The sequence below is a fragment of the Vicugna pacos genome, chromosome 15 (assembly GCF_048564905.1).
Source record: "Vicugna pacos chromosome 15, VicPac4, whole genome shotgun sequence".
NCBI classification, from domain to species: domain Eukaryota; kingdom Metazoa; phylum Chordata; class Mammalia; order Artiodactyla; family Camelidae; genus Vicugna; species Vicugna pacos.
The window spans coordinates 21,441,300-21,466,951 of NC_133001.1; the positions used below are offsets into that span (position 1 = coordinate 21,441,300).

Here is a 25,652-nt window from a genome sequence, read left to right on the forward strand (position 1 = left end):
CATCCATTTCATATGGAAACTCTTAATGAGTGTGAATGTGCACATGTGAGTGCACACATGTGTATGGACATGCATGCACACAGCAGAGGAGCGCTGTCTACGTTCCATGTTTGCTGCCGACGCAGCACCGTGACTGGACAAGTCAGTGTCCTCAAACATGGTCCAGAGGTGACTGCGCGGAGTCTAAACAGTCTATGGACATGATTAACAGGAAGGGCCTAGCGCAGCACGGGCTCAGGAAACGCGCTCCCTAAACCTCCCGTGCCCCGGAAGCTGAGAATGCCCATGACTCACCACTGCTGCTGGGACTCGGTCTCCTCGGAAACCTTCGTGCTCGGCTCGGGAGAAGGCGGCCGCCTCTTCCTCTCCTCTTCCTCTTGCTGTCTGCGCACTTCCAGTAACTCCAACTGAGGGAGAACACAGCGATGCTCAGCAGAGCCCTGAACTCCACCTCTTTTAAGGCAAGGGTTCTGGGTGAGCTCTCCTGTCTGAGTGTGTCACACTGGAGCATATTGGACAACAGAAGCTCTGACAACTTCAGCAAAAATCACATGAAGGGCATAGGAACTGCAGCAACAACCCCAAAGCACAGGAAACAAAGGTCTTAGTGATGAGACAGGTCCGTTCTGGGGGCTGGCAGAATCCCTGAGTTTTGTGTGCCCCCTGGGTCGTTGGGTTCAATCTCTGAATGAACTCTGCAGCTCTCAACTTTGCGTAGGAAGAGAGCACCTGAGCCTGAGGGTCCGTGCCGGACATCCCATCAGAGCTCAGACAAACCCCACTAAGACAGAGCTGCAATGACTCCCAAGGAGGTTTCCTGTGCCATGGTAGGGACTCAACCCCCTCCTACCCCAAACACATTAAAAAAAAAAAAGCTATGGAAATGAAATACAAGCAATATGCGTGTACCAAAAGTATTCCATTTTAACACAAATGTATGCAGGTACATTTTAGATGCCCAGAACTGTAGAAAGCAGAAGGAACACCATTTTTGTACATCGTTAAAGAATCAGCCTTCCACCAGGAGTCAGAGTGTCTTGGGAGAGAACACCAGTGAGCAAGCCCTATTCTCAGGCCTTTATTTTGGCAGAAGAGGTTATTAGGAATGGGGAGAATTTTCAGTGGTCTAGGATCAAGCTGCTGCTATTTGATGGGACTTCTAATTCTGAAATCAGAGAAAACGGTAAGGCTGTACTTCCTAGAAACCACAGCTTCTAGGAGGAAAAGAAGATCAAAAAAGAAAAGCAAACCCTGATCAATCAATCAGTTCCCAGACAGGAAGTGATCACAGATCCAGGGGTCCAGAAGGTGAATGAGGTGGCAGTAGCCCCGGACAGGCTCCCGAGGTCCCGTACCAAGAGAAACACCATCGTCAGGAAGACCCTTCCTGCTGCTATGAACAGAGCCACGAGGTGAACTCCCCAGCCTAGGAAGTGAGCAGGAAGAGGCTGCCCACGGGCACCAGGGGCACAGCGCCCCGGCTCCCAGTGGCCGCTTACCGTTGTCAGCCTCTCCAGGGCGGAGAACCTCTCGTCCCAGGTCGCCGCAGACTTTTCAAAAGCCTCGTGGCGCTTGATGAGCTTCTCCACCTCGTCCACGCTCTGGCCTATTTCTCGGCTGGACAAGTACGGCTCCTGTCCGAGCAGCCAGGCCTCGGCCACGCTGGCGTCCCTTGAGAACTGATGGACCTCCAAGACTGCACAGGAAGCCAAGAGTGAGTGTGGAGGGCAGGTGGGGGTGGCGCTGCCCTTTGATGACAGCTGTGGTGCCCCAATTTACAGTCTGGCCTAGATCAGCGCCGTCCAACACAAGAGCCTTGTGAGCTACGTGCGCAACTTTAACGTTTCCACTAGCCATGTTAAAGATGGGTGAAATTAATTTCAAAAGCCTGTTTTTGGACAACCTGATAGAGCGAACCGTAATCATTTCAACATGTAATCAGTATGAAAAAATTACTGAGCTGTGTTATATCTTTTTTCTTCTGTCTTTGAAATCCAATGTGTGTTTCATACTCAGAGCATATCTCAGTTTGGACCAGCCACATTTCAAGCTCTGAAGAGCCCCACGTGGACAGTGGCTACTCTACGATCGTGCAGGACTGGAAGGTATACTCTGCTTATCCAGCCCTGCTTCAGTGAGGTAAGCCCCATAACCCTGTAGGAATCTGCAATCTATACACAGCCAGATGATGCTGACGGAGCAGCCACACATTGGTCACCCTTTCTGGAGTGGAAGTGCTATGTTTTCCTCAGGGGGCGGAGAGGGAGGGGAGGATCTGGGAGCACTGTAGGAAGTGGGGACAGTGCGGGCTAAGGCTTCTGTTTTATCCACCCTGCCCCCTCCACACGGAAGGAACACAGCATGACCTCCATCCACTGCAGCCGTGAGAAGCAGGTCAGAGCTCAGCTCTGCACTAGGGACATGTCACCTCATCAGGAATGCCCAGCGTACAACCTGGTGCCTAGCTCACAGTGGGGCATCACCTGGGTTTTGCTGAACTGAACTGAACTGAACCTGCCCTGGCCATTGGCAAAATTTATGGACCAAATCCTCATCCAAAGAACGGTCAAAAGTGGGATTTCTTTTTCAAGAGTTGAGGTGCCTCCACCACATCTTTCAGAAAAGGCCCCTTGGATTCTGCTTCTAGAAGGCACCCCTGCTGTTTGACAATGGGATTACAATGCAAGGACAGAGCCCAGAGTCCCAAACAAGGAACAGCAAAGTGTGGTAAATAGTCATCAGCGGGGTTACTGTCAGTGTTCATACCAGCTATGAATGCTGTTCCCAGTGCTGTGTATTAGGAGCTCTGTGTTAGCTCACATATTCCTTTATAAAATGAGATTAAAAGCAGAATCTACCTGAGAGGGTTACTGCGGGGAGTAAACAGAGAAGAATATCTGAAACACTCAGAATAATGTCCAGTCCACTACAAAATCTTTACCATTGTTAGCTTTCGTAAGACCCAATCAAGCCAACTTTCCATCCTCCTGACCCTGCAGTAACGATCCTCCTTCAAGACAAGAACGAGAGGCCTTATCTGCACCCTCCCCGAGGGATGCCACATTCTGTCCTCTCCACACCGTTCCTGAACACCCAAACCCTGCTTACAACATCCAGATCAATTGTGAGATAGAAACATAGTGAATATGCTGCTGGGAACTACTTAAAAATACTTACTAACGTGACGTGGTGAAATAGCACATTAAAAAAGAAGCATTTAGAAAAACTCCAAAAATCATTAAGTGATAAACATCATATCAAGTCAATTAAAATAAACTCGCATGCTTTCAGTGCACCTTAACCAAAAAGAGCAGAGACATTAAGCACGTCCTTACTCAGTCTCAACCACTCCCATCGGTCTTCCCACTTGTCAATCATTTCTTTCCTCTTCTCTGTCAACTGCAGTAACTTCTCCTTGATCTGTGAGAAAAGAAGGACCCCAGGACATCTTAATGGAATGTACCACACCCTCCTAGTCCGCCCCTCGATGGGCCACTTCACAGAAGAAAAACACATGTTGCGCAGAGACAACCACTAAGCCAGCAAACATCTAGAGACCACTCAGTCTATCTGCACACTAGGACAGGAGAGGAAGGTGTTGCGACGTTCCTTCCAGAAGGGGCTGGGAGGAAGGCCAGGCTCCACCTGAAGCTGCTTATTTGTGAGGAGGCTAACAACACACTGAGCACCCCCACCCCAGACTCAGGGGCTTGCTCAGGAAGAGAGGGATGAAGAGACAGGTGAAGCCCCGAGCTCTCCGAGAGCCTGTCCAGGCCCTGGGAGGGGCCACACGCTGAGGCACCCTTCACCTCTCCATCACCAGAACCCGAACTCGAATTAGCAATTATCCACTAAAGAGCAAACTGATCTGGGGCATGCGTGACAGAGAAGGGGTGTCACCCAGAGGGAGGATGGATGGAGGAGGTGAGAGAGGATGCAACCTCAGCTGGGGGCCCTCGAAAATTGTCTTCTGTGTCACAGATTTATTGGCTCTGCACCTAGAGTCTTGCCCAGCTGTCTGACTCCACACACACAGGAAAAAGGCAAGCAGTTCAGAAGTACCTATCAGCGTGTGTGCATGTCTATGAGGACAGAGACATGCACAGACACACATGCTCACAAGACAGTCATTTTACACCTGCACACCAGCTGCACTCACGCCAGGGACCCCAGGGCAGAGCGGCGTCCATCTTACCTCCTCGGATGCGTAGTGCTTCCTTGCCAGCAGGGATTTCCCAAGTTCAATGCAGGTTGTGAAACTGTCATTACGAGCATCGATTTCAGCTTTGATACCTTGGTGGTTATTCATTAATAGTTCAACAGATGATACGTCCCTAAAATTAGACAAGTAACACTTCCTTTGGGAAATGAAGCTTTTCAAATACACGTGTGGGTTTCAAAACATGCAGTTAGTTTGAAGGAAACTGGTGGCACAGAGTGCCTTTCAGGTCTGATTCACAGTCTGGGCTCAGGCTGGGTCACTGAGCTACAGCACAGCGGTGTAATGCAGGACCAGCCATGCAACCTGACACTGAGAATAAAGCTACTTTTATTCATGTGTGTGTGTGTGTGCTCGGAATAATTCAAATTGTTGCCAGGTGGAGACCAGAAAAACCACTGGATTTCCGTTCACACTTCTACTTTATAACGCAATTCAGACTCTTCAAGAGGTACAGAGGCCAGTCAGACCCCAATAAGTTGGCTGCCAAAGGTTCAGGACATGTATATTTCAGAGAGCAGCAAATATTGTCTCCTGATTTAGACATGAAGACATACAAAGCAGAAACCAGCCAAGAAATGAGCTATGAGAACTTCTTCCCAATCAAAACCTACTGGCCGTGAAGTGCTGACCTAAGGAAACACAACTACTCTATTGTATATAACAAATACATTTCTCCTCTTGGGACAGAGTCCATTTCTCAGTTACGCTGGGGGCTGGCAGTGGCGGGGGTGGACGGTGGGGGGGTTTCTATGTGTCTGCTTGTTCATCTACCAGCTTCTCCTCACTGCTCTGCATGAAATGCGGCCAAAGAGAAGATACAGAACAAATATTAAATAAGAATCCCAAGACACCATTAAAGCAGGTGTTGAGGGTAAGAGGCACCTTTAGTAATGTGTATAAAAAAGGATACGGTGGTTTTTAATGTAACAGACACAGGAAAGAAAACTCAGAAAAGCCATCTCATTCTCATGGTGAGCGGAGCTAATCATGCCCAAGGTGTGCAGCTGCTGGGAAGCACAAGGCCTGCAGACGAGGGCAGACGGTCCCTGCTGAGCGTGGACCAGGAGGACAGGGTTGGGAGGGGGAAAAAGGGAGGGCTTCACAGCACAGGTGCCTCACTCGCTGACAATCATGTGCAGGAGACAAGTGAAACAGAGGCGGCTCCCCCAGGACTCCTCCCCGCCCCTGCTCTGGCCTCAAAGCTCTCAGGCTGGGGTCCCAGGGTCAGGGAGCCTGATGTGCTCCCACACGTCCAGGAGGCCGGCAGCATTACCTGGGCTTCTCCTGGGCTTCAATCTGCCGGATGACATCCTCCATCCACAGCATGAGGTCACGGACCATGCTGAAGAAGCGGAACTTGTCCCCTGTGTCCACCAGCCGCACCCTGCGTCCCTCACAGGCGTCCAGCAGGGCCTTCCAGGCTTCCAGGACCTCATTCTCCCGCTTCTGGATGTCGTCGGCCTTGTCGCCCGCGTAGGCTGCCTGGAGGCGGGCTGCGTCCTCCTGTAGTTGCCTCACCTGCAAAGCCAAGGGGGAGACAAGCCAGGTCAGAGGGCTGGGCCCCTGCTCAGTCGCCTGCCGCCCACTCTCTCTATACACGCCACACACTGTTCCACCTTTGCATTGATAAAAACACTGAGTCAAAATGGGGCTCCCCCACCCAGAAGCAGCTCACAATTTCATGGGGAAGATCCAAATCAGAAAAGCCCAGGTTTACTATATTCTGAAGTTCTGCACTAATGCTAAGACAAATAAAATGCTACACAGATGCAGACAGGAGATCTGGGTCAGGAAAGGTCCCTAAAGGTGGCCAAGGGTGTAAAGACTGTATAGAAAAACACGGTACATATCCAGTATGTTTAGAAATAAACGCCCAATCTGTTTCTGCACTTTTTAAAATCATGAATGAGAAACTGCCATGAAGAACACGTTTTGAAAACACCCTTTTGTTGCTATGTGAAGTTTTTGCTGAAAACAATATAAGATCACCTATAAAAGCTCCCACAATGGGACATTTCAACTTGAAAAACAAAAATGCAGCATTTAATGTAACTGATGCCAAAGAAGGTGAAATTTTAACTGGACAAATTTCAATAAAAACTTTGGAGAACAGGAAATGCAAATGAGTCTTAGGAAAAGATGCTACATGGAGATACTGTAACTTGCCATCGCTTAGTCGGCAAAAATTCAAGCTTGATGATTTATCTGCCAGTGGTGCGGCTTCACTGCTGACAGGACAAAAGGCTACAGCTCCTATAGGAGGCGTGGGCAGTATCCATCAAAGGTACAAAGGCATGCGCTTTCTGATTTTATGATTCCACTTTGGAGAATTTACCCTATGTATATTGCACTTTTAGGAAATGAAATACACATAAGGTTATTTACTGCAACAGTGTCTCTAAAAGCAAAAGACTGAAAATAAATTAAACATCCATCAGTGAGGGGCTGGTTAAATTAGGACAGCACCTCTGCACTGGAGGCTCCCAGGTGGTCACAAAGAACAAGGGCTCTGCTATGCGAGCTTATATGGAAAGTGCCCCGGGAGGACGGCTATGGAGAAAAAGCCAAGTGTAGCGATACCTACTTTCTGTGGGAAAAGAGGGAGAAAAGAGACTTTCACCTTTTGTCGGGGGTGTGGTGGGGAGAGACACCTTTACAAAGCAAACTAGTAACCAGGCCTTATTTTATATCTGAACATTTCCTTCTCTTATGTTTTATACAAAGTACATAAAGTATTAGTAGTGCCCTCCACAGATACAGCTTTTAATGAAAAATGTATAGACATGTATGGGGGAACGTAATGATACTCGGTCTTCATCTACTGATTAGAGTCCAAAGACAATGGCTGTCCTGGACAATAGCAGTCTTTGGATGCCTGTGAAGGGAGCACGTGAAGAAACACCACGAAATGGATGGACAAAACTGGGGCTGAGGGAGGTGGACCATTGACCCTGACCACACAAAACGGCTTTAGGTGGTGGTAGGTAAGGAAAACTGCAAACGATGCAAAGAATCAGTGGGGTTTGGTTTCCACGGTGATTTGATTTCCATATCCTAAGAGAATTTTGGAAATATTCCTTAATTACGGCTCAGGTATACTGAAATTGCAGTGAGCAAGTTCCTAGGAAATTATCTGAAAAGCTACACAACTAATCAAATCTTTCCCAACAAGTAGAAAAGAGAAAAAAAAAAAACCAACCAACCTTTTCCTCTGCCTCTGGCTGTTTTTAATTTGTTCTCACAACAACAACAACAAAAAAGGTGGAGAAAGGATAGCAAAAGTGGAGATTCTCACAAGAATTAACTACTTCTTTGAGAAGTCACTGAAGATCATCATCAGAGGCACAGGCTGCGTGGTTTCCTCAAACCCCATGGCCCCGTGCAGAAGAGAGAATGGGGGCGGGTCAGGCTGGCACAGGAGCACAACGGCCAAGGAGCTGTCTGATGCCACCAGCTTCTGGGAGCCTGCACCACATGTCTTCCCTCCTGCTCTAACTCTGTTCTAACTGCAGGCTTGCGTAGTTTGTAGCTGAAATAGCCTGGCCCGGCGGGTGCTGTAAGGTGGGCTGTCAGGCCTGATGGAGCAGATTCCTGCCCTGAATATTCCTGGACCCGCAGTGGGCTCCCTCATCTCTCTGAGCCTCACAAAGTGAAGTGGTTTAATGAAAAGATGAGGGAGCAACTCCATCATCTCTAGAGTCTCTTGAAACTCTAGAAGTAACGGTTTCACAGGTGCAGAGGAGAGACCTGCTGCTAATCAGGCTCCCAGGCATTCCAAAAGTTCCCCTGAGCATTTTAAAAATATAGTAATAGTTGAGAACATTCAGCGCTACTGTGATGGCATTCGTTCTGCACCTGTGTCAATCCTTAAAGCATCAAGGAACTGAAGCTCAGGGCGGGAAATTAAACTTGCAGCCACACAGGACTGTTGTCCAATTCAGTCCAAGGTCTGCCCATCTCTGGTGGCCTTGCTCTGAGCGCACGTCAGACTGCACGGTTCAGGCTCCCTGTGTGTTCACACGGTGACCTCACGTGCAACGAAAGATGCTGAACAGAAAGCTGACAAGTTTCAGAATGGTGGGTTTCCACAGAGCTGGGGGGTCCACCAGCTCTAAAGGAAAGCCTGGAAACCCTCACAATGCACAACGCGCCCTTTTAAATCCTGCATGATGCAGGCCCACTCTGTGTATCTCTTAACTATTCCCTCCACACCTGCCTCCTTGATGGAAAAGCTGAAACCACCTAAATCTGAACGGAGCCCCAGTTGTGACCTACCTCTGCTGTGAGAAGGGGCAAATTCAGAGGACAATGGCAGTAAAGGTGGTCCCTCCACAGAGCAAACCCCAATGCACATGCAAGAGTGGAGCCAAGGCTGACGCACCTCATTGGGGTGGCCTGCAGTGGAATCTGGGCTGTGTGTTTTTATAAATAAAGATGCACTGGCACACGGCCACACCCTCACTTCCAGATTGTCTATGGCTGCTGTGTGCTACAACAGCACAGCTGAGCAGTCGCAACAAGGACTGTATGTCCCACAAAGCCGAGAACGTACTATCGGGGCATCCACAGAGAAGCCTGCCAACCCCTGCACGAGATCGTCAGTGCGCTTCTGACAGATAAGAACACCTGACATCCTCAGGGCTGGTATCTCGAAGGAAACTGACTTCTTCTCTAGGACTATGAAATTTTAGGGGAAAAAACAATTTATTTTCCACCTAACAGACATAAGGCTAAACAAGAAACTACACAGAATGAGTGTGAACTAGGGAGTGGTTATACCACAGATCCTTAATGTCATGTTGTTATCACTTTGTCAGACATCTTTTAAACAAAATCTTAGTGTTCCCCCTTTACACTGGGGTGGGTGAAGACCAGACATATTAAAACATTAGAATTTTGCTTTCTCTCTCCTTGGATATATAACTCAGACTCTGGTTGATGGAAAATAATACGGTATTGTTTCAGAAATTATTCTGGATGGATACACCAACGTAATACAAATTCTTTTTGAGAAAACCTGTAACTTGCAAATCTTTGTGTGTGCACCTACTTTATTTTAATCATGGGGATGTTCATCCAACAATGTCTGCCACTGTGGCAAACTTAGAATTTCATGCACTGGTAAGTTCTCCCAGATGGAACATTACAACAACGTGAGTGTGTTTGTCTGTGAGCATATGCATGTGTGTTTAATGTGGGCAATTTTCTGAGGCACGTTCTGAGGAGCCAAGGACTGGAGAGAGATGCATCAGAGAAGCACAAAGATGCTATCTGGCAAGATAACCTTGCAGCACCCCTGTGCGGCCCCCCCACCTACCTGGGTGCCCAGAGCCTGGATGTCATGCTCAAATGTGGTGTGCATCCTCTGTAAGGTCTCCACTGTGTTCTGATCTCTCCCGAGCTCCTCGGGGAGTTTCTTGTGTTTGTCCTGGATGCGACCAAAGATCTCCTTGGCATCGTGGTAAAACTTGTGCAGTTCATAGGAGGCAGCAAGGATCTGTGTCCTTGTGTCAATGAGCTCCAGGAGGTCAGCCCAGGCTTCATTCAGCCCGTCCTTCCACTCGGCGATGGTGGCGGCATCTGAATGTCCAGAGTTGATGAGTTCATCCGCCATGTGATTGACCGTGTCCACACGCTCCTGCCCAATGTTCCCCGTGTCACGGGCAAACTCCCGGAATCGTTCCTGCAGCATCTGAAATGGGGATGAGTGAAAAGAAATCAGTGTGATGATGGTGAACACTTTATTCCTTGATCACATGAATGCCCTTTGGAAAGAAACTCACGAATTAACAGATTTCAGCTCTAAAGCCTCTTATCAGTCAGGCTTCCATCTTGTTCTGCACTGCAGTTGACTAGGGTGTGGGCTCCATCTCCTTTGACCAGTGGAGAAGAGGGAGCACAAGTTAGGCAACCTCCAAGTGGCCAGGAGAGAAAAATGCTGAGTTGAAACGAAACCCCGTGACCTTTGATTCAAGTCGAGCCCGGGGTGTCTTCTCTGCTCGCAGACAAGGAAGGCAAACAGGCTTCCATAACCCACTACGCACAGCGCACCCACAGCGCACCCACTGGCACCCTGCCTGCGGTACTTGCCGTGACGTGCTCGTAGTCCTGCCCCAGTTCGTGCGAGCCTGCGACCACCTCTCTCTCAGCGATCCACTGCTCCAGGTCATCCACCTCCCGGTTGAGCTGGAACAGCCGGTGCCTCTCGTCCAGCTTGCCCCTCCTCTCCTCGGCGAGGTCCTTGAGGCCCGCGTACAGCTTGTCCACCTTGGACTGCCGCATGCTGATGCGCTCACTGTGGGGAGGGGGTGGGAGAGGGGCCATAATGACCAATCTTCTTCAGGGAGACAACAAATGAGGGGGAAGCACCAAGAGAGCACATTCTGTATAACTTCTCGAAGCAAACTTCAGGTGAACCTATTTAACCTAAAAAACGGAACTCTGAAATTTCACCTCAACTTCAAGTAATAGAGACAACATATAACAAAACACAGTAATTAAGGACAAAGGCCACCCTGCTTGTGGTGACAGAGGAGGGGGAAAGACACCGTAACATGGCACTGCTGGCTCTGTACATCAGGATTTCCTCTGACGTTAAACGTTCACCCAAGATCCGGGGCCGTCCTCCGTTCTCAGGCGCCATTGGGCCAAAGGGACAATGACATCCCTGTCTGCATGCACCTTGACCTTCTCTGGCTTCGTGCTCCTCCCCGCCAGGAGGGTGGGCCCTGCTGCTCCGTTGCCTGGGGGCACTGCATCCACTCCCATCCTCCAACTTCCCCGAGAATGACTGTCTTTCAGCAGGAGAGACAGGGACTTGCTGGTGCCTGTCCTTGGCGATGAGGAGGGCAACTTTCCTGGGACTCCTGACCACGAACACCTGAAAGAACCCCTACACCAACACAGCCACTAGCCTTAACTCCAACCTGTCTGGGTTAATGCACAAAGCCAACTCCTGAGTCATAAAAGCAGTTACAGAGAAAGCCAAAAATGAGGGCCAGGGAAGTGAGCCCAGTCTGTAACAGGGCAGGAGTACCACACACGGCCCTCTTTTTCCCTTATCCCTGAGGCATTCTCAAGCCTTGATGTTTAAGAGTTAGGAGGTGGTATTAACTTTGTTCTTCCTGGGAGTTCTTTAATTTTACAGATCTGTGTCTTCTTATACACCACTCTCTTAGAACTAATAATTACTTTCCTGAACTGGATCACTTTTCAACCCAGGGGTAGGTGTTTTGACAACCTGTTTATGTGTGCGGGTCAATCTGTACTTCTGACTCACGACACCAATCAACTCTCAGTAAGTCTTGGCCAACAGGAAGCATGTTAGGAAATACCTCCTGTGGATTAAGTAACAGTTCACCCTTCCTATTTAGCACAGGCCTACTGGATCTGCTGTAAAAATGCTTCCCAAAGACCTACATTCCCAGTTACTCACGATGAACGCTGCCATTTTCTTCTTATGGGTCAGAGCAAGAGGCCCTGAGTGGGAGGAACTGCTAGGTGGGTCTCATCTTTACAGGACGACACTCACCTTTCAGGGTGGCTGTCAGCCACCAGGGCCCGGCTGGTCTTAGAGAGCTGATGCACCGTCTCTGCATAGTCCTCCACGGCTTGTTCCAGGATCTGGTGCTTCTTCAACATGGAGACGGCACTCTGCTCATCCTGCCAACGGAAGGGGCTGTCACAACCACAGCCACGCCCCCCCCAGCCTGACACCACCTTAAAGAGGGACCTTTGCATGGGGCGGGGCAGGGGCAGGAGGAAGACTCATCAGAAAGAAAAGATCCTTGAGGGGCTGAGGGCAGTGGGACGCAAAGCTCTTCAAGAGCATCAATGTGGACTGGACTGCGAGAGCCTCTGAAAGACGACCATGAGGATGATGCAGGCTGATGAGGACCCTCTGCAGAATGGGGGGGAAGCCCAGGCAAACAAGCCAATGAGATGCTTCTCAGTCTAACAGACACATAGACAATTTTCTCGTGGGAATACTGTCACATACTCTGAAACTGTTTCATAAGCACCTTGTATGTTGTCAAAGAAAGATTCCAGCAAATTTCTATTTAGAAAAAAAGGGCAGGATGAACCCAGTCTTAATGACATGCCAGGATTCAGAGAAGAAAATTCTGCATCAAGGGACAAACAGCCAGGTTCCAGCCACCTCTATGCACCATGCTGCCCCTGTGACCAAGGCAACAGTGTAATGATTCAGAGAGATGCCGCCAGCAGCAGAGAACAAATCAGGGTCTGGTCAGTCAGGGCAGAGCTGGGGCTCGGCTCCCTTACCTTGGCCTTCTCCTCTGACATCATGTACAGCTCCTGCTCGCTCATCCACGCCTCGGCCTCGGCCGCATCGAAGTAGTACTGCTGCGCCCGGTGTGCCTCCTCCAGCCGCCGGTGCCGCTTCTCCGTCTCCTCGATGAGGAGGCCCCACAGCTGCGTCAGGTCGGCCAGCCTCTGCCGGATGGCCTCGGCACTGGGGCTGCTGCTGTCGGCGACAATGTTCTGGCTCCTCTCGAAGATGTCGTCAATGCGAGGCTGGTGCCCCTGGATTTCCTTCTGGAGGGTCTGTGGGAGCGGGGACACACTGGGGTTCACCAAGCAGCATGCCCCTGTGCCACGCTGCGGAGGCCGGGGCCAACCGCCAGCCCTCAGAGCTCTCACGTTCTCCCTGGTAACCTGGAGCCAGTATCTATTGGACAGAGTAGGCCCTGGTGGAAACGCTTACCTGGTTTTTCTTGATTAACAGCTGCACGGTCTGGAGGTTGTGGCCATGATCTGTGGAAGTTGCCAAAGGCATCCTCTCTCCAACCCACAACTGGAAGGAATTATAAACAGGTGGTCAGGGCCGCTCAAAAAGGACAAATATTGGATGCAAATGAGAGCAGGAAAGGATAGCAGGGAGGCCCGCTTGAGAGACAGAGTGGGTTTAATCCCATAGGGAAGGGTGGCTGCGGGCACCTGCCCTCCTTCTCCGACACAGGGTGGGGCTACAGTCTTCAGCCCTCACTTCACCCTCCATGGTAGACTCTTTGTGAGTTCTCATTCTCTGTTTTTGCAACTCCTATTCTAGGGGCACCAAAACCCTTGAATTACCTTTAGCAAACCAGACAGAAAACTAAAAGTTGTACTTGGTGTGAATACACAGAGCTCAGCAAACCAACGCGGCCCGAGGTGGGTCGAGCACGGAAGCAGGAATGTGGGCACCAGGCGGGTAGGTGGGGGTCACTCACGATCTCGTCTTCCACATCCCTGTTGAACTGATGGATCTCTTTGGAGGCCAGCAGGTTCTGCTTCCTCTCGTTCAGGGGCTCCAGCAGCTCCATGAACTTGGTCTGCACGGTGAGGCGCTTGCTGTCCACCTCGTCCGTGCTCTTCCCCTCCTGGCTCAGGGCCTGTGCCTGGCTCTGTAGCTCCTCGATCTCCTTCTTCCGCACCTCCATCTGATTCTCCAGCATCTGAGGGCAGGAGACAGACCTACCTTCACACCCGAGTCAGGGGAAACGCAGACGGTGCGACATGTGTCCCCTTCGGCACCAGCCCAAGTGGAAGCTTGAGAAATATTAACTAATACAGCGACAGCCTAAGAAACGGGTCCGCCCCTGCAAACTAGCAATCAGCATGCCACTTTGTTAGCTGACTTTAAAAAAAAAAAACCCTTTCTAGGATTTTTAAAACTTGGGAGCAAGAGTCAAGTTTATCCAAGAACTTAGGAGGCAAATGATGGGGGAAACAAGAATTAACCATGGGGAAAGGACAGTCTTCCTCTGTCTGTTCAGAAGCCGTAAGGACGTTGGAAAACAGCGTAACCAGCAGGAAGGTGTCAAGTCTTAGGTTTCCAGTCCTTTCAGGCCAGAAGGATAGCTAATGTTACCATCTTCTCTTGATTTCTTCAATCAGAAAGCTGATCATTCTTTTCAAACATACTGGATAATCAGCTGCAAACAGACTGACTGTGTATTTACATGAGGCAAACAGGCAAAAGCAGAAGCAGAGGTGTCTCATTCAGGAAATATCACCCTGGCAAGACCAGGTACAGATGGCTTAGAGACAAGGGTATAGCTTCTGGGAGTAAACTGACTCCTTTCTTCAGGTGGGAGAGGACTCGGACACGCCCTGCAAACCGAGCCCGGGGAGCTCCTGGAAGGTTCTGTCACCAACTTGCTTGTCAACCTCACCGGCGCTATTATCTCCTATATTCGAAGTAAATTCATTTGCCCTGAGAAGGGCTCTATCATGATGCAATCCCCCACCCCCAAATTTCTTACCTAAAAGGTACCCTGAACAACTCAGGTAATTATCACATATCTACAGGTTATATAGTGAAGCATGCGAGTATAACTACATTCTCCACGTAAACTGCGGAACTAAATGAAGTGAATATTTACTCAACTGTTGAAGGGCGATACTACATCAACTGAGATGACAGTCAAAGAAGATTCACGCACAGATGCCCAGTACTCCTAGTGACACTGTGTCTTTCCAGCTGACTCTACAAATGTCCCGGATGCTGTCAGAGCCCACTGTGCTGGGTTAAAATCCCTTTCACAGGAAGCAGGTATTTGAGAACCGGGCTGCGAGTTAAGACTACGAGCACAAGGGCAGGGAAACAGCCCCGCCCCGAGGGTGCGCTGGCCCTGCCCACTCGCCTGTTGCTTTTTCAGCAGGATGTTGACGCTGGTGAGGTCTTTGCCATAGTCGTCAGACTGAATCTGACTCTCCAGGCCATGCAGCCACTTGTCCAGATCTGCGCAGCTCTGGGTGAAGAGCTCAGCCTTGTTTGCATCAAAGAGCCGCTGGGCCTTGGTCTGGGTGGTGGATTCAAGGACTTCCCACATTTTATGTAAACCCGTAAGTTTCTCCTTCACCACGGCTTCTGTCTCAGGCTTTTCTGAAATGAGCTGCATTCCTTCCTGGAAAAACACACATAAACACAGCTTTCAGGAGAATAGATGTCACTGAAAAACAAACCTGAGATATCTGATCTGTGATTTAGTTACTCATTTAACACACACACAGTCTTTCCACACGCAGTTCTGGCTCAATAAAACCCACAATGGCCCAGTCTATTATGGCCTTCACAGGAGTGGAGCACCAAGTGACTGCTGGGGCTTTGGGACATTTAATGCTAATAACCAACGACTTCATCCCCTTCACATCACCCCCCAAGAGACCATATGCATTATTTTAACAGTTAAGAGTCTGAAACAATATAAAGAATGTGGAGAAAGAGAAGGGACGGTGGGGAACGTCGCACATTCAGTTATGCTACAAAGAACCTGTGCCAAAACCATACGTTTTAAATTATTACAGTGTCTACTATACAGGAGTCACCCAGGAAAAATAGAAATATTATGTATTTTAAAGTTTCTCTAAGTTCTGTGTCCCTGGGGCTGACCAGTCTCTGTTGCAGCCCAGTACACGTCACACGATCAAACAGTGAGGGCGCTGCCCGGGGCCACGGTCTATGGAGTGCAGCAGACGAGACAAGACAGAGATCAAACCCCTGGATTCATTAAAAGATAATGGAGGTGATTTGTGCCACCGGATTGGGTTTCTGCTTTTCTCCCTTCTGCTGGGTTGAAGTCAGGAGTTGGTAAATGGAGGTGGGGCTGCTCCTGGCTGTGTAATTTGTTTGTGGTCAGATACGACTCAAATATGCTAAAAAATGTACTAAATACAAAGAAGCTCATTCCTACCTCGTTCGTTTTCTCACCACAGCTAGACTAGTGGAGCCCCACTAAACATTTTAACTCACCTTCTCAATTTTGTCAAGCCATTCTTTGTTGGATGCGAGTTCTGCCATAAATGCTTGATGTTTTAACCATTTACTGTGCAGATTTCTGGCTTCATCATAAGACATGTCCTGGGCTGTAAGCATCTTTTCATTGATCCAGAGGGACAGCTTAGGAATTAAAAAAAAAATCAGGAAGGTTTCAGAGATTGTGATCAGAGACATCAGCCTTTTTTCTGCCTGGGAAGAGGTGTTACGTCGCACTATGCATACTGCATGTTTCCATGGCAACAGACAACCAAACATTCACTTTACAACTCTGAGCCATCACAACATATATCTCCACTGTATGGATGCTGTACCTGAGCCCTGCACCAAACTATGTATCTAATATTAAACCCAGAAGCACAGAAGTGCTCTGAGCCAGCTTTCAAACTGTTTGGCTCTCTTAACCAGCTCTTCCCCCAAAGGTTTGTGTTTAAAATTCTGCCCTGACCAGTCTAAGTCACAACCTTCTCTCTCCTTCAAATATCCATGGCCAGTTATACCACGTTAATCATGATTAACTGTCTTTTATTCCATTTGGTAATCTTTTTACTCTTTTAGTTCTACTATATAAAAACCAAACCCCTCACTCTTTTATCCCTCCCTCCCTCCTGGGCGTATCTATGGGAATGCCACAGAGCGGAAGTAACTTGTGCTCACTGCAGGGGTAAAGTAACAACAGTGTCCTCTCAATGCTCCCTTCAAGTCTGAACCAACTTCACCTTTCCCTCTAAAGCCTGTCACTGTAAAGAGTCTTCCATTCACACCAACAATACTTCACACGACTTGATTTTGAGACCCAACACATCTGCCTGGATCTGAACTCTGAGGAGCCTCTTCACAGAGCCTGCCGGCCGCTGACAGGCCTGAAAGGGGCTTCTCTTCAGCCCAGCCCCAGGCCCTGGACATGCTTCTCTTGCTGGCTCTCATCCCGATTTGTCCAGCTCCGCACTGCCTGCCTGTAGTTGGCCACGCCAGGGTCCCAACTCCTGCCCCATACAAAGCACTAGCCAGGAAGAGCTTCTGTTTGCCCAGGCGGAAGATACGCAAATACACAAAAGGTCAGCCTGGAACCAGAAGCAAGTGCCTTCAGGGGCCATGTCCCTTCTGTGTGACCACTTTTATGCCCAGTGCTGCCGCAACAAATGTGCGCCAAACTGCAGTATGGTGCCGCCGCCAAAGGTTTAGAAATGCTGTATAAAACCAAGAGGAACCCTTGGAATCAACAATCCCAAGGCTATTTGCTCGCACGCTGGGCTGCTGCTGGGAAAGGCTTCTCCATAAATTTGCTTCAACAATAGGAAGTCTGTTCTTTGGAAACGATGTCAAGGAGGGGTGTGAGGGTCACGGGAGCACTCCGGCTCTACCTACCCCAGGACACTCACCCACCAGGCAGGAGGGGGTGGAGGCTGAAAGTAAAAGGTAGCGAGATCTCTTATGTCCCTCGTTATCAAGGGGGAAAGCAGCAGTAAATTTCATAAAGCTCTTTGCAGGCAAGGACCACAGATTTGTTCCACAACAACAGAGACACTAAATTTCCTACTTTAAAAGAATTACCTATTTTCCTTACAGTTATCTAAGTCGCTAAGATCTGACATGCTATGGCCATTCAATCTAAGGAGAAAAGAGGTTAAAAGGAAACCAAATGGCCAAATGCTCCCCTGTATTCCATACACACACACTAAACACAATAAAAGGCATTTATCCAAAGTGCAAAGGGCATTCACATATTTGTGCTATTCATAACCACCTACCCGAGAGAGATTTAAAAAAAAGAGCTACATAAAAATCAAAGGCTTATAAACAAATCTGCTCTTTGCTGAACACATCACCCTACAGATAAAGCAGCATGCAGTGCAGCACAATGAAATGGAGCCATGGAACTTGCTAGTTCATCAGCCCTCCATCAGCATTCTGGAATCAGAACCACAGTTATTATTTGTGGGCATTTACAAAGGTCATTTAAGAATATACTCATTCTCTGCAGAAAAGAACACTGTGCAGATTGGGAAAGGATAGGGAAAATGCTTTGATCGCTGAATTAAGCTCAAAGCAAAGCACTGAACTCGCTACCCCTGTGCCACCACATCTAGTTACACTGTTTTCCTGGGGGGAAAATCAGTTTCAAAAAACAGGAGGTATGGTGGGAGAGAATAAAACAGGAAATTAGTACCTTTTAAATCCTTCATTTTTCAGGATATCACCTTAAAATAACACTACAAAAAACATGATGCTCTCTGTAGCACCATGTATAACTGGGCCTAGATGGCCCCTGCTCATTCCCCCGCCACCCCGCACTGCTGCACTAAACTTACCCCTCCAGAAAGAGTCTGTGGAGGGTGGCAACCCCGGGAGGTTTCACTACCCAGCCTCCTCTAGCCCCCAATGCACCAGGAAGGCAGTGTGACAAGGAGGCGACCTGGGCTCCCTAGACCTAGAATGGTACCAGCAGTGGTATTAAATCTGACCCCTGGGTGCTCTGTAAATATCTAGCAGCACAACAATAGTTAGGTTTTCAAATGTAGGACTGGTCTACATGCAAGCTCCATTCTTAGAGTCTGGCTCTCTGAGAGTCTGGGGCATATTTTAATGAGGCTGAACGACGGGAAGTTTACAGCCAGGGAATAATACCTATCACCCCTTTGCTTGTACTTCTTCACTAAGGGTTTTACAGCCTCCAAACCTGACCTAAATTCCGCCACTATGTGGAAGCAGTCTCTGCTATTGTGGGACAGCTGGGACTCCCAGCAGATCCTAAGGTTGTACTAAATGATATTCAAGGAAAGAAAAGATAAACCAGGGAGACTGCAGAGCAGTCCCAGAGAGAACTGTGAATCATCTCCGGCACAAAAAGCCCAGCCAAGACCCTTGTGCATACTTTCAGGAGAAATCACACAGGACTGAACGCTCTGAGCGTGCCTCACAGTCACTGGTGTGTGTTAAGGAGTGAACGCCTTGAACCAAGGATGCTAATTTGGAACAAGCATTAACAAAGATCAAAAGATCTACTGAAACTGACTATTTCCTGTGATTCTACTTGGAAGGACTATCGTTTTATCTACTTACTTTTCCCACACATTTCTATTTATGAATCCACACGTATGTAAAGGGAAAACTGGGGGCTGGAAATTTCAACTGAGCTTCTCTGGCCTCTCACCTTCTGCTCATTTCCTGGCATTCTTCTTCCCAAATGTTTCACCAGGCTCACGTCAAGGAATTACATCTCATCAACTTGCCGTTTAAGCAAGGATATGGAATCCTACTGATTTCCCCAGCACATCCCCTACTATATGGCCTGAGGTTAAAACAAGTCACCGATGGTGCTTCAAGGGAAACATCCAGGTAGTTTAAAGACCTCCAATTTGGGAAGGCACAGCCCAGGCTGCACACACCTCCTGACAACCTTCACTCCTTCCAAAGCTGAAGGACCACTTGGTATTCACTGCAGCACGGTATCAACTCTGCACAGCTACCAGTGGATCCCATTACACTGCCCGATGCCTTGTCTGGGGACGTGAATGCCTCTTTTAAATGGGTATCCTCTTCAAATGGGTTGTTAATGCTGGGTGTCAGTTGAAGGGGCACTCTTGTCCTAAGCCTGTCTGGCTCCAGGCAAATCTTCCAGAGCTCAAGATTTATCAGTATGGCCCTGAAGCCGACAGACCCTGAGCGACATGGTTTAGGGGCTTTCTTTCCTTTGTAAGGTTTAGCTGCTAGAGCATATTGTAAGATTCACAGCAAGACAGCAGTTTCCTGGACATGAAGGATGGCTTCTGTCACCGACGATCTAACACGACTGTTATTAGAGCTGTATTTCTCCTAACACACAGCTGCAACTTTGCATGTGAGGGGTTTGTGATGGCTTCAGTCATGTTCTTAAGCACAAGACCTCAGTCCTCTCCACACCTTCTAGCTCCCTCTCCCCAGTGTCCCTGCAGCTTCACTTAGATGCTCTTCATCCCATTTTTGCCTCTGATAGGATTTAATCTAATAAAACAGAGAGGGCTGAGCCTCACCGCTGCTCTCTGGGAGACAGTGAAACGTGATGTCCTTGTGATCTCACACATGTGAAGTCACCTAGATGCTTTCTGCCAACCAGCTTGCAGAGAGATTGTATTTTTCTGGCTGACTTTAGTTTCTCAAGTTTGCTTATTATGCATGTATCAGGGGAGAACGAAATAGTATGAGAATCACTAGATTAATACCACATGTTAAAACTCGGAGTCTGAAATCAGGGTTACTGCTCTTGGACACATGCCTGAGGAGCCTGAAAGATGAATAATTTCAAGGTCTTCAGTGAATAAGAAACTCATTTTTTATTTTTTTATTTAGTTGTTTGTTTAAAAATTTTTGTGAGGGGAGTAGGTAATTAGGTTTGTTTGTTTGTTTAATGGAGGCACTGGGGATTGAACCCAGGACCCCGTGCATGCTAAGCATGCACTCCACCACTGAGCCACAGCCTCCCCAGTTGGTATTTTTTTAAATCTTTCTTCTTACCTGGGTAGTCAAATGCAGTTCCCTTTATTCTTTCCTTTCATACTATTAAATATGTGTTACTTTAAATAGTTAAAACATAGTATTAGATGCTTTCATGTTATAGAATGTGTTAGAATATCACCACCTTCGACAATGGAAATGTCCTATATCTGTGTATCCAATGTGGCAAGCCATGAATCACAGCTGGCTGCTGAGCACTTCAAACACTGTCAGTGTGACTGAGAAACTACATTCTTAATTTTATTTAATTTAAAATGAGATAGCCACATGTGGCTAGTGTCTTCTGTACTGAACAGCACAGTTCCAGACACGACATTCTATATTATAATAATCTGGTTACTCTAAGTGGCAGTTTGTAGGTTAGAGAACTGACCGGCCCCACCTGCAAATTATGTAAGTGATATGAATTTCTGGCCTCGGGTAATTTTATAATTGAAAGGGCTCTTCTGCCCAGTGCTTGATGGCTCTTGGTACAGAAGAGGAAAGGAGGGGTTAAAGGGAGACATACCTCCTGACAATCTTGCAGGAACTTCTGAAGATCCCTGTTGTCCTTCAGTCTCATCAGGAGCTCACTGGCTGCCTCACGATTCTTCCTATGTCTGTTATAATAAAAGTAAGAATTACTTTTAAAAAAGGAAGTAGGGAATCTTGAAATACAGAATTTATAACTCTATTCTTTCCTGGGTTTCTGTATATGCTGAAAACAGTTTGCCTACAGTTCTCAATTACGTCACAGGGACAAGACTAACAAGAGAGTGTAGCATCTTCAAAATGAGTAAGCCATGGTACAACAGACCAAAACACCTGTCCCAGTCAGGCAACAGGCCAGGAAGCACTCAAATGAGCTTCATAAATCTGGTGCAAGGGGAAGCACCTGAGCACATGCTGTTGCCCATGTTAGGAGCTGTGGGAGAATATGAAATAGATCTTCAAGAAACTCAGACCTGAGTGGCAGGCTGTGTACGCAGCTAAGAAAATATAAAACCACATGACTGGCTTTTAGTGAATGTTTCCTGATAACCAGATTCCCATCTTGAGAAAAACTCACCCAAAACAATAAACCAGGAATGAAAAATTGTAAACGTGAGATTATCTACCTACTCAACCCTACTCTTTACTAACAGATAAGCGTAACCAAGGTTTAAAGAAGTTAAAGCACAAAACCTTAACCAAAAAAAACCTTGCAAGAGTTGGAAGGAGCTGCTGAGCTTGGTCAACGACAAGAGACCTGGGTGAACGTTCCCCAGCTCGAACGCAGTACACAGGGCTTCTCAGCACACAATGCGGAGGTGCCAGAACTCACCACCACCAGCCTGTGGACAAGAGCCACGCGAACTCCGTGAGTGCCATGCAAAGGGCCACCTTCACATGGTCCTACTGCCACAGGGGAGAGCGGGCCACACTGAGAATCAGAAGCATTGCAGGAACACAGCTCCCCGAGAGTCCCAAGGAACCCAAGCCAGCGGGCCAGCCGAAGTGCAGGGCATGGAGAGGAGCGAAGGGACAGTGCAAATCGGGAGGTTTGGGGTTTTCTATCCAACCCCCAAGGCTGTGGTGCTTAAGCAAGGTCTCTCGACCAGCCCCCCAGCCCCCATGGTGGGGAAGAGGAAGATCACGACCTCTGACTCTGCACAACGCCAAGAAAGGGCAGCTCGGGCAGCACTTGCCGCTGACTGGCTTCTAGAGGACCCTCTTCCGGACCAAGAAAGATCTTACAGGAATGCCATGCGTCACCCAGGTCCCCAGTGAGCGCTGGCAACAAGTGACAGACACAGCACCGCACCTGTGGTCTGCCTGGGACCAAAGGGAAATGCTCTCCACTCCTACAGCTACCAGTGACTACAGAACACAGAAGAAAATAAACACAAGTAATACAGTCCGGGAATTGCGAGACACATACAATGACTTTTTAAATTTTTTTCTTTTTCAGTTGAAGAGGATTCCCTAGTTTTAGGAGAAGAGGTCTTAATACGTTTATGCCCCTTAGGCAAACTGCAGAAACAGAAAAATACTTCTTATATAATGCTAAATGAAAAGAGTTCAGGCAGAGCAAATGACGTAAAACTCCAAGGCACAGATAAGAAAGCAGAAACTAAAATGGTGTGTGTGTGCTGGGGATGAGATTAAAAGGTAGTTTTCCACTTTCCTCCCGTTTTTTTCTTTATTGTGATTCTGCCCAAATTTTTAACAGTGGCTTTTATAATGACAGAAAACTGAAGGCCAAAGCCCCTCTACTTCACTGCTATCCTTTCTCAGAGACCAAAAATTAAAACAAAAATTTTTTTTCAAAGATTGTTACTGATTTGGGGCTAAAGGAATGAGTCATCTAAAAATGTGGGTGGGGATGGAATGTCAAGAAAAGCTCTTCAAGTTCCCAACTCTCAAATTCCAATCACCATCTGTAGGGGTTTTGAAGAAAATAAAACAAACATTCAGGAGGAAGGTAACCTGAGTTGGAGTTAAGTCACAAAATGCAGGAATCCTGCCTTTAGTCAAAAGCCTTGAATAAAAGGGCCCATTCCCTCCCGTGGCGTCAGACAAAGATGTTAGCATGGCAGGGAACAATCAGAGACACGGGCAGTTGCATCAGGACGTGCAACCTTGAAGCTCATGGGAATGACGGAAGTAAAAATAACTTCAAACACCATCAGACAACTCACTGAGAGACAGATACCATGGGACAGAATCTTGAATGTATCTCTTACGTAATCAAGACTCACACGTGCCCAGCAGATTTGTCTGGACAATTTTTCTCTTGCAGTGGGTCCATGGAGGAGGCAAAGGCCTAACAGTAATTTAGGGTCCCGTGTCCAAATGACACAGGTCTGCGAGGCATGATGGTGGCCTCTGAGTAACGTGCTCTGTGGAGTGAAAGCAGCTGTACTAGCAGCTGAGACCAGCGGCTGACTCAGAAAGCCCCAAAGGGAAGACAGCGTGGCTGCACTGTGTGCTTGTGGTAACTGACGGTGCTCACGGGAAGTGAGACCAGAAAGGTCTTTCAAGGCTGGATCGTGAATTTACTTACAGGGAAGGACCTTCTAAAAATCGGCTGTAGTTTCCCACAGTCCTAAGAGTGCTCTCTGGAGCGAGGTTAAATCTCTTGCTTTATTTTCATCTCTTACCTACAATGAGACTCAAAATGAGGTGGATACGGGGTTTAACTCTCCCTCTAGTGAAAAGCGAAGAACTGAACAGGTATCTGTGGCAAAGTGGGCTGGTAATTTTAAAGCTTTTTCCCTATGTGAGACAGGGTCTGGCTTTATGAAACTGGACACTTTTCCTTTTTTCACAGGATGGCCTCGGGGCTGGAGTTTTCCTGAGCCAGGAAGCTCACCCGTTCGCACCCCCGGGCAGGCTTGGATGGCAGGCTCCTTTCTGCCCAGTCACAAGCACTCTGAAGGCCACTCACACCCCACCCACATCTGTTCAGAGCCAGTGTCTTTGTTCTAGTACTTTTTCATTTCAACAGACTCAGTGGTAACAGGCGAGATTTCCAGAACGTAAGCACATTATGATAATTTTGCGTTCTACAAAAATAGCTTCACAGGAGCATCAGAATGTTTCTGGATGGGGATCAGATCTGAAGGTTTAGACATTTACTTTAGCTTGTGCTCCAACACCACATGGAACTCAGATTTGTGGGTTTTTTGGTAACAGACCTGTATCCTCTAGAGTCAGTTTCAGATCTTGAGGCCTCTGGGGATGTTAAAGTGAAATCAGAATTCAGTAAACACCAGTCGAGGAAAATAAGAAAACATAGTCCTCCTGAGGGTAGATCAGTAGAAAGCCCCATCTCCCTTCCATCTTTCTTAGGCTTATGGAGAGAAGAACTCTCCTCCCACTGCCTTTTAGAAATAGGTATCCTAAGGGGACCTTGGAACTTTAGGAGCCCAGGTTCTCCAACAAGGGCAAAAAGAAGGTTAAGCCACAGCTGAGAGATGCTGAAACATTTTCTCATATCCCGGAATCTCTGGTATTGACAGCATCACCTGCTTCCAAGCCCGCGCAGCTGCAGCACCGGGGACGTATAAATACACCGAAGAAGCTGCCAGGCAGCTGCACGCCTGCCTGAATACAAGTGTCCCCAACGGCCAAGCCCGCTGTCAGGAAACCAGCTGTGTGCACCTAACGTGGAGGAACGTGGGGTATCATGTTTACAAAATAATGAGAATTAACATTAGGAGAAAAGGAAATTCTATTTCCAGGTTAAGAATTCCTTGCCCAATGCTTGTTTCTCACACTCATCTAAGAAAGGCCTGGCGGAGAGATCTTTTCTTCTTATTTTTTCCAGCTATTTAAAAAGCAACAGACACAACATTATCCTAATGTACCTTACACCCTATTTCATAGTACCACACTTACGGTATATGGATTTGGGTCTAAATCAGCGCAAAAGGCAGGCTGGCTAAAGTCAGGATTTTAGTCTTTTTGGGGAAAGAGTAATTCCCTCTCTTCACTGCGTATCATAAAAAGTTCATCTGGCCCAGGGTCCCAGGAGACCCTCTCAGACATGTTAAGTAAGGAAACACTCTGAGCAAGGAGTTCTTCCTCTTCACTAGCACTTGAAGGCCACAGAAACCTTGAGGAAGAGCTTGTTTCTCGATGACATCAATCTCACAATGAGCCCTTAAATCCACCCAAATTGGGACCAGAGAAGATCAGCTGGAACAAAGGCTAGCGACTGACTGAGATGAGCCACCCTGGGACAAAAGTGGCCGGCCCAGAGCCAGCCCACGCTGATGCATCCAAAGCAGATCTGCCCAGACGTAGCACTTCAGTGATAACCAAGGCAGACAGAGAGTTAGGGGTGTCTACAGAGAACACTGGCCTTCAGGAAGGGAGAAAAATCTTTTGGAATACGAAGAAAGAAAGAAGTAAAAATAAAAATAAGATCATATAATCTTGGAGATGCCTTGGCAGAAGAGGAAAAGGGTCTTTTCTCCTATTATGAAGAAGATCTCATGACAGCATTATCCAAGCCAGTTTTCTAAGAAAGGCCTGATGATGCTCCTTTGTAGCTCTGCCTGCTACTCAGGACCAGCAAACCTTGCCCTCCCTCCCCACTTCCCCCAACAGGCCTCAGAGGAGTCTTGCATGGATGACGGTGAATGTGGGCGTAGCTGGGGAAGTGCCTGGTTCTCAGGGTCCCACTAGGTG

The 25,652-nt window shown here is 47.9% G+C and overlaps 1 protein-coding gene across 3 annotated transcripts in view; it reads right to left on the bottom strand.

Annotated features, from left to right (window-relative positions):
- The window catches only part of SPTBN1 (spectrin beta, non-erythrocytic 1), a 184,600-nt gene that overhangs the window by 10,092 nt on the left and 148,856 nt on the right, over positions 1-25,652 (bottom strand). For all 3 annotated transcript variants that reach the window (XM_072937740.1, XM_031675578.2, XM_031675579.2), the window contains 14 exons: positions 21,004-21,094; positions 15,978-16,124; positions 14,869-15,132; positions 13,453-13,677; positions 12,948-13,037; positions 12,506-12,787; positions 11,754-11,884; positions 10,313-10,517; positions 9,540-9,914; positions 5,496-5,740; positions 4,196-4,334; positions 3,336-3,420; positions 1,500-1,696; positions 295-407 (listed from right to left, as the gene is read on the bottom strand). In XM_072937740.1, the coding sequence (XP_072793841.1) occupies positions 295-407; positions 1,500-1,696; positions 3,336-3,420; positions 4,196-4,334; positions 5,496-5,740; positions 9,540-9,914; positions 10,313-10,517; positions 11,754-11,884; positions 12,506-12,787; positions 12,948-13,037; positions 13,453-13,677; positions 14,869-15,132; positions 15,978-16,124; positions 21,004-21,094 (2,589 nt within the window). The remainder of the gene's footprint in view (positions 1-294; positions 408-1,499; positions 1,697-3,335; positions 3,421-4,195; positions 4,335-5,495; positions 5,741-9,539; positions 9,915-10,312; positions 10,518-11,753; positions 11,885-12,505; positions 12,788-12,947; positions 13,038-13,452; positions 13,678-14,868; positions 15,133-15,977; positions 16,125-21,003; positions 21,095-25,652) is intronic.